Source organism: Macrobrachium nipponense, chromosome 1 (genome assembly GCF_015104395.2).
Source record: "Macrobrachium nipponense isolate FS-2020 chromosome 1, ASM1510439v2, whole genome shotgun sequence".
NCBI classification, from domain to species: domain Eukaryota; kingdom Metazoa; phylum Arthropoda; class Malacostraca; order Decapoda; family Palaemonidae; genus Macrobrachium; species Macrobrachium nipponense.
The window spans coordinates 57,982,822-57,992,415 of record NC_087200.1 but is presented as its reverse complement, the minus strand read 5'-3'; the positions used below and the strand labels follow the sequence as shown (position 1 = coordinate 57,992,415).

Genomic DNA, 9,594 nt, shown 5'->3' with positions numbered 1-9,594 from the left:
ACATCTAAGAAAGGGAGGCCATTGTCTTTTTCCAATTCTAGAGTAAACTTAATCGATGGTACCTAGTTATTTAATTTAGAGAGTAGATCATTTACATCAATACCAGCAGGCAGAACAGCTAAGATATCAACAATATATCTATACCACTTTACAGGAACATAAATGATATTAGGTAAGTAGCATTTTTCAAAGAATTCCATGTACAAGTTTGAGAGGAGTGGTGATAAAGGGTTGCCATGCCAAATATTTGTTGATAAAATTCACCATTGAATATAAACTTACAATCACAAATGCACAACCTAGTGAGTGAAATAATGTGATTTATAGGTAGAGGTAATTCATGCTGAGTTAGTTCATTACTTAGATATTCTAAAATAAAGTCTATAGGGACTTTAGTAAAAAGAGAACATACATCAAAACTAACGAATCTATCAGTTAGGACGATCTCTTCTTGGATGGGCTCATGACTCCTCGTAATCATGGACAGGAGTCGGACCCCCTTCCTACAGATGACGAAGATATCTCCCTTTCGCCGTCACTCTGTCTCTCCTCTTGCTAGATGTTGCAGCTTGCTAGCGAACCTCTTAGGACATTCGAGGCCCCACGCACCAACTGAAGGGTACCACTGACGTGCACACCTGTTTCATACAGTTCCTGGGCCAGAGATATCGAGTTATAATAATTATCCATAAACAGGTGGTATCCCTGGTTATGGAAACGATTCACAAGACCGAAGACAGTGTCACGCAGCATGGAGAAGACCACAGAATACACAGAGAAGTCCACGATGTATCCAGTGTTGGACTCCATAATAAAAAATAATTTTACACCATATTTCTTTGGCTTCTTGGGATTTTACACTTTTATACTGAGACGTCCATTGTATGGCATCATCCCCTCATCCAAAGAAAGGTTCTTGCCAGGTACCATGAGAAACTGGCACCGTTCACGAATGTAGTCCAACACGGCGGACTAAGATGAGGCGGTCGGGGTTATTCTGGGGTATGGCCCTTCGGTTGGAGGCGTTGAAATACCTGTCCAATGCCAAGAAACTAACACGGGCCATAATGCCGGGCACATTCGGCGTACTTAAAAAAAATTCCACCTCTAGTATTGCCTGACATCGGCAGCAGGCATCATTCCAAAAAAAATGTGGAGCCCCAAAAAATTCGCCATGTCCATGAGGTTGCAGCCCCGCCAGCGATACGACAATGTCGTCCGCAGTTCGTCACGGCAGTACCAAGCGTAATCCGCCATCTCTGCAACGAGGTATTCCAGCAATTCCCGCATCAGGAAGAGATGAATGAATGCATGTTAGGTGGGGAGGGGTCCTCCAACCACCCCTCATCACTTTCGGACGAACGGCCTTCACCTAGACTACCGCGATGTTGCGACCATCTACAGGCCCATGCGCGCATGCGCACGTGCTCGGGCACGACTTCGCAACCCCCCTCCCCCACTGGCCCATCTCCCTCGCTCTCTGTCATGTCCCCAACAGAAAAAATCGGCGCCTCCTCCTCACTCTCCCTCATAGGCACTGAAAACACTAAATTCCAGCTCACTTCCAGGCTGTGGCTCCCGTACGGACATTGGGGGCAAATATTCATCATCACTGACATCGAGCGTGATGTCCTCGTCACTAGATGACCAACTGCCATCAAAATGAGGACCTTCAACCTGCTCTTGATCGAGCTCCAACAAGTATTCATCTATGTCCTTTTGTTGGAGGCCTCCCAAATGTTTACGAATGCGCCTCAGGACACCCCGATGCTTCCTAGAGGTCGTAAAAGGCACAGGATGTGGTCCTTGGACACTTTTGGCCACACAACACGGCATTGGAAAGCTGGGTCACCTTAAGTGCTTGGTCCCTCTCCAGCATCCAAGTCTTAAAACTTGCCTCACACGATCACCACTGACAGTCAATACGCACCTTTCACACTCCTGACGACGTTGGGACATCTCTGTGAACGTCCTGTTACGTTACAAATACTCTAACACTCGCAAAAGTTCTGCAAAACACGAATGCGGCAAGAGATCACTCTCCGACGACGCGTCGCTGATGCTTGCTGGTGCGAGAAGAAAGCAATTAGCGCATGCACGCCTGGGTAACGCTTGGAAACAAAACAACAGCTTGATCCGTGAACTCCCTGCATCCCTCAAGGCGCGTGATTTCAAATTTTTTGCAAACTAAGCCTATAACTATTTTTCCGCGAATATTTAAAAAAACTTTTGTAGTCGACGTATCATACGTCCGATTAGCACCTGTCAGACAATTTTAGTCGACGTTTAATACATCCAATAGGCATTTAAGGGTTAAGAAAAAGACTGAACGCTGTAGCATATGTGCCTGGTCCTTGACCACTTTTCACCTGATATATGCACGTGTTGCTAGATCTCACAAGATTAATTGCTTTTCATCAGTGATTTAACCAGATCCAGCTAGGCGCTAGAAAATTATCCTATTGTTAAGAACGAAGGTTTGTTCGTGTATGAACAATTGTAAAGCAAGGAATCTGTAGCATCTGATAACTCAGGCGTATATAAGGTGGAAGCTGGTCACCGACCAGGTATGGGACCTCGTGACACGTCAGTCTTTATTTAACCATCTTGGAGAGTAGTCTCATTTTTGTGCTCTTCTTTGTAGTCATATTTTCTGATCAACAGTTATGTTACTTGTTTGGAACAAAAAATCATCCAAAATCCCAAACATTATCATGAACCCCAGACAAGCTCAAGGCTCACAATTGTCCTTTAGTGACAACTCTTTGGGATGGTCACTTAAAACAAGACATCAGCGAAGCACATAATTTGTTAGGTAAATTAATCAAAGGTTAGATCTGCCTGCTTAGGTAGAGGTGATTAGGATCAAATGAATAATTTATACTAACACATTGGCTAATGCAGATTTGCCACAATTCCCATTGACAGATGCCTGTTCCACAGATTGTGTAACAACTCATAGGCATCCATCTTTAGTTTGATCACACTGTTAAAAGTGGAACTTATCAAAGTAGTAGTACAGTATTGAATTAATTAAAAATTCTTACTACGTATTTTCATTTTAGCACCTCCAAAATTGGAAGTATCACCCCAGCGTCTAATATTTTTATCAATGCATTCTTCTTGGCTTTGCAAATACTTTTACTGTCCACTGAATGAGCCATTCATCTCAAGACATTTACTATTCCATCTCTTTTTGAATTTTTGTTGGGAGCTCTACTTCAGACCTTTTGATTTATTTTTAGTTTTCATTTTTTTATTTTTGTCTTTGGATGCAAAGAAAATTAAATTTCCATCATAAAAATAGGAGAGTATTCAGTTTATGATAATATTACTGATAGAGCGGATAGTATTTAGGACATGAATCTTAATTAGAATTGCTTTAAAGCTAACAGGTAGTATTGTTATTAACATTGACGTCACTTTTTAATATGATACATATAATTTCAGGTGAGCTTCAATCTATGCGTCATCTAAAATCAGAAGTGAAATCTATTCCAAAAGAAAAGGAATGTGGACTGATGTTTCAAGACGAAGAGGTTCGATTTGAACTAGGAGACACAATACTATGCTATGCAGTGAATAAAGTAAAACAAGTAACAGACTGGGATCCAGGATTTTAAGCATATTTCATTTTGTAATTGTGTACAGAACAGTTGTTATATAAAGTGAAAGTAAAGTTACTTGAAGCAGAGGTAAAATTATTTGAGTGTTTGTACTTTGGAAATTACACCTTAATTTTGCTCACCTTTATTCATTCCGCTTAATGTTTCAAAGTATTTTTTATTTAGTGGTCCATGTAAAATATGAGTACTACATGTGATAGCAACTTATTTCCAAATGTGCATTACATGAATGCTTAAATTGCTGTTGCGGGAAGTCTAGCTGTTTCCAAAGGTAACAGTGATGCTCAGCTGATGATGCAGGCCTGCCACCATAACAAGAAATTATAAATAAATCTTCCATGAAATATCATATACAGTAATAAGTTTTAAGCTTTAGTACTTCCGTGACTTACAAGATTATTTGGATTTAGTCAAAACAGTAATATGTGTAATATGGGCAATGATGGGGTAGTTTTTGATTGCTTAAGTCTCGTTTACTATTTTTCTAACCAATAATAATTGGCTTAGTAACATGAGATGGTAGAATCTCATTTTGTTTTGCATTGTCACAGTATGTATGATATGGAGCATTTTCACTTTGTATGATGTCTCACAATTTGAGATGGTAAAATCTCATTTTTTGCAATGTCTTTTCTCTGGTCTCATTAGCATCCTGCCTTACTTCATTCATCCCACAGCAGCAGCAGGACAGCACAACAGAGCAGCTTGAGGAGGAGGAACTGATCTAGGGCTAGTAGTCATGCCCTGTCACCCCACATTCACCAGAGAAGCAGCTGCTCCACCAGACATTCCAGTAGCAGGAGAGTCCCATCCTTATTCCAAAGCAGATCAAAGGACAGGTCACCTTCTGAGACAGGAAGCATAGGGTCCCGCCCCTCTAATCACAGCTCCCAAAAGCAGAGCATTGACAGACAGAATCAGATTACTCCAGTGGGTCCTGCCAGAAAGGCACCCCACAGACAAGAGTAAGGAGAGAGGCCATAACAGTAGGAGTTCTGGCAGTGCTGCCCTTCAGCCCTCCTTGAAAAGTAGTTCAGCAATCTCATTTGGGAGCAGAGGCAGTGAGGGATAGTCAGGAAAGAGATAGGACATAAGATCCTCTCAGCTGGAGGTTCAAGAAGACCAGAAAGGCTTCTTGGAGTTTGTCAGGCAGATCAGGAAACACCTATAGGCCTGGCAGAGCCAGAAGATCCTACATTTCAAAAATGATAAGGGAACGGTTCAAAAATATTTTTATCCCTTCCAAAAGCTGGCCATTGATGAAAGTTTAGTTTTATGTATTCAAAGGTTACCTTTTATTAAAACTGTATATAAGAATGGAAAAACATCCTTTTGGAATAAGGCAAATTTTTAATCAATTTGCATTTTTCATAACTTACAAACCTTTGGTTTTAAGAATAGGATAGTCTTCTAGGGCCAGCTGGAAACCAGTTAAAACAATCAAAGATTGTAAAGCAAGGTATCTGTGGCATCTGGCAACCCATTCATATATGAGGTGGAAGCTGGTCACTGACCAAGCTTTGGACCTCGTGATGCATGTCTTTCTTCCAACCAAGTACACAAGAGGGGTGACTAGAGGAGGGCAATATAACTTTAAGACCTCAGGTTTGTAACCTTTGAAAAATGCAAATTGATTAAAATTTAGCCATTTGTTCATATGCGGAACAAACCTTCGTTCTTAATACAACAAATACTTGAAGGGAGGTAGAAGTACCCTGAATTGGCTTGGGGTTCAGCCCACCCAACCATCCTTCTTAGGAGAATGAGTTCTAAAGGAGGGGGTCATAGCCTGAGAGAATAGGTAGATGAATACCCAAAAACTCAGTCTGTTTGGTTCAGTACAATGGGGTATAGCCAGATTCATTGCACTCCTGAAAGATAAGAACTTTGTCTGTTCCAGTAACAAACCTGTCAAGCCACAAGGATTTGTCACCACTCCCCACTCCCTTGCTAGAGGGAGGAGCCTATGCTACTGAGAAGTAGACTTGCCTATTGTATAGGAACATAACATATAACTATCACCAGTATGACTACCAAACTCAACCTTATCAGACCACTTCCAGCTTATGATGTGTCTATTCTTCGACCTGCTCAAAGGATGAAGAAAGGAACAAACAAGACCAACCAACTCACTCATTCTCTCTTCCACACAAGCATCTTAGGTAAGATACAAATTGGCCTGTCAGGGGCTAGATGAGCTACACAACCTGTTGGGCAGCCACCACAGGGCTCAAGGAAAATGTGTCCAAGGACCTGTGGGCAATATTCTTCAGATAAAAGGGAGTGAACTTGGTTTGACATAGCTAAGAACTAGCGTTCAAAATTCTGAACAGACATCTTCTTAAAAAGCGAGAGAGGAACTAAAGCCTCTGATGTCGTGGACCCTAGGGTGTACAGTCTCTGTAACAGAACTAGGAAGCAAGGAATATGCCTGAGTAATCACCTCACGTTGCCAGAAGGACAATGTGTATTTGGAAACTTCCTTTTTGATACAGCCTGTACTGACAAAAAGTCTTTGACATCTACGTCTAAGTTGACGAGTCCTTTTCAGATAGCAGCCCAGAGCCATGACGGGACAAAGCATAGTTCCTGCGGGTCCTTTGAACAGCTTGAAACACAGTCTCCAATGGCTCAGCAAGAGGAAGAGATGACATCACAACAACAGAAGGAAGAGACGCCACCAAAGCTGACATCATGAGCCGAGAGGATGCTGGGAGTGATGTCACATTTCGAATGGCAGCACTGGTCAATGTCCTCACTGGCGGAGTGGTAAAGGGTGACCCAGTAAGCATCGACGTTGATACCGGTGTCCCACTAGGAGGCAGCACACGAGAGTCAAAGTAATGTAGTCCTGGAGGTGGGTGGGACTTCCAACGTGGCCGACGGGGGGGGTACATGCCGCCAAGAAATGCGAGAGAAGACCATCCAAGGAGGGGGAACCCTGTAGGCCTAGAGACACCCAAACAGCCATCCTCGTTTGGTTTAGAATCTGAAACAAAGGAAACAAAAGGCGTAGCCTCCTCCCTCTCGGGAAGGATATTAGATTCCCCCCTCAAATCTTCTAAGGATGAAGCCAAAGAAGAATGAGAGGGAGAATAATCTTCGTGAGAAGCAGCAGCAGCAAGAGGAGACTTTGGTAAGGAAGAGGCTGAACAAGAAGGAATAGGAATGTCAGCCATTGAAGAAGAAGAAGAGAAGCCTTCCCAAGATGGTGCTGTTGATTTCCTCTTATACTGCCTCTTATTACCAAATCTCTTCCATTGCTCGGGAGACCAAAGACAACAAACAGAACATGGGTTACATTGCCAATGTTAGACCTACATTTGCTACAAGTGGGGTGGGTCAGTAACAAAAGAGACAAGTAACAGCAACAAGGGTTTTTACCATTTCTAGGACAATGTCTCTGATGCCTGGAAGGCTTGCCTGAAACATGGGTTTGCATTTGGGAAATGCAAGTAAAACAGTTTGAAAGCACACAAAAAAAACAAATAAAGAAAAAACCAGAATGCCACATCCATAAGTGGGCAGGAAGTGCAAAATAACTGGCTTCTTGTGAAAGATGGACACCAAACCGTCTACCTACAAAGACAGAGAGAAACTGAATTGATGATGCATGGCTGGGTTTAAGCAGGTCACATAGCTTCCTCCTCCTCCTCCCCTATTGGCTGATGCCAGTTGCCACCAACTCCTTGTTTTTTTTTTTTTATAACTGGACTCCAGTTAGTGCCAGAGAATTCATGCTTAAAATAAGACCAAGGTTTGTTCCGTATATAAATGAAGAATAACAAAGACCAAGGTTTGTTCCGTATATGAACCATAGACCCCTTAAATTAAAAGAAGGACTAGTATCCTCTATGCTCGGTATCTGGAACTTGGGTCCCAAGTTGGAACTTGGGTCCCACCCACAATTTGTGTCAAATACATGATAGAACCTTCATTCTGGTGTCTTTAGGGTTTTGAAGGGCGAAGAGTTCATTTGTCATACTTTTAACCTCCTACGATGTCATCTGAAGGTCATTTAAAGGTCAAATCTAGGTCATTTAAAGGTCAAATCTCATAAAAAACACAAAATCATACAGAATATTGTATATTCTCTCAATTAAAGCAATGGAAAACACACCTTAAGTTACCCTGTCACTGAATTAAAACCAAAATCCATATATAAACAGTTAAGCCTGGAGAAACAACAGGAACATGTCTAAGGCAAACAATATAGTTATTCTAGAAACAAAATCATTGAAAAAAACATTCCATAATATAAATAACATTAGGTATATGTTTAGTTTTAGCAGATAGTTTTTCTTTTCTTCTCAAGCAGCCAAGGTGTCTTTCTTTATCACTGTTGTCTAGCACAAATGCTTTCAAAAAAATGTTTGACAGAGTAAGGCATGCTCCTTGAATTGCAACCATTGGAATATCGATACAAGATAAAGTTTGGCTGGAATGAGCTCGGCAGCAATGCAAGTTGCACTCATCAAAAAGTTTATAGGCTGAGTGTACAAAATGCACTGTTGAGAGTAGAGGTACAGTTAGTCCACCTCTGCTTAAGTTTGTGAGAAACTCTGAATTAATATGATGGTCGTCGTTATCTTCAGTTTCGACACTCAAAATATTACCTCGAAATTTGTGTTCCAGATATCCACTAGAAAAATAATTTTATGTTTGATACTGTCATTAGATTGAACTAGGTCTTCAGTGTCAGCAATAGTGATGTCAAAGTGATAATCATCAATGCAAATGTTAGAGGTACAAGGCACATCATTAGACTGGTGCGGCGTAGACTCGTATTTCAAAAGTGCATGGAGGTTCTTGGTTGCTGCAGCTGCCTTGATATCTACAATGTCAATGTAGAAATTACCCCCATTGCGTTGTCTGGCTTGGCCAAAGAACTTTTTCAAGGGCCTCATCAGCAAACACACCAGGTAGCACATAGGTGAACTTGTACTGAGTCAATAGCCACTCTGCAGCCTCAATGTTGGCTTCTTGTAGACAGCACCAATGCCTCTGCAGTTTGCTTTGTGAGCTTTTGCGTCCGACCTCGACCACCTGACCATGCACAAGAGGACATAACATCCACAAGGTTTTCATTAAGTTTCTTGAAAGTAGTGCAATTATTGGTCCGTGGTTGACGACAATCATCACGCATGTTAATACCGGAATACCGATCTTTCACATTCATCATGTGGAACCAACTCAGTGATCAGCTTAACAAAAATGATGGTGCCCTCGCTAATGCCAAGTTTATCCTTTAGAGTTGAAAGGGCAGCAACAATTTTGTCATTGAAGGTTTGACAAACAAAAGGCACGCTTTGTCTCTGCAAAGGCTTTGGGTACACAGCTGTGAATGTGATCTTGGTTAGACGGATGCTGTTTCTCCTGTCTTCATCGTACAGTGCTTCTATGTCCTTCCATCGTGCAACATATGTTTTTCCATCTTTTTATGAAAGAAAGTTCCTTATCCTGAACGGTTATCCAATTATTTCTTACATTTTTGAAAGAATGAACATAGTCAAAAACAAGGAAAGCATGAGAATTTATAGCATTTATGAAAGCTTTACCAGGACCACTCCTAATTTACCATAAACTGCAACGTTTGTGTTGCAACTATCACCTACACAAGAAATTATAGTACCACCAGCATCGCTAACCGCTACTAGAGCTTCTACCAGAATTTCCTTGAGTTGATCTGAATTAAGTTTTGCAACAGGGTAAATGCGTAGTATATATTTAGGGCCACCAAAATGGCAGACAACTTCAATTACTAAAGCATGTGTTGCGAGAACTTCGGTATCACAAGAACCATTTTGAGCGAACCAACAACACGACCACCTGAGTACCTAAGTGTTTCTGTGAGCTTCACTTCATCAAAAAAGAATGTTGACAAGACGCTGCTGAGGTTTAAGTTTTTGAAAAAGTTGCTCCAAGTTTTTATCATGTAGACTACAGGAGAGAAGTTTTTTCAACAGTT

General features: G+C 41.4%; 1 protein-coding gene across 1 annotated transcript in view; it reads left to right on the top strand.

Moving 5' to 3' along the window:
* The window catches only part of LOC135218795 (translation initiation factor IF-2, mitochondrial-like), a 290,814-nt gene extending 287,110 nt beyond the window's left edge, over window positions 1-3,704 (top strand). The window contains exon 15 of the mRNA XM_064255245.1: window positions 3,451-3,704. Coding sequence (XP_064111315.1) covers window positions 3,451-3,623 — 173 coding nt within the window. The 3' untranslated portion in view covers window positions 3,624-3,704. The remainder of the gene's footprint in view (window positions 1-3,450) is intronic.
* Window positions 3,705-9,594: the final 5,890 nt, after the last annotated feature.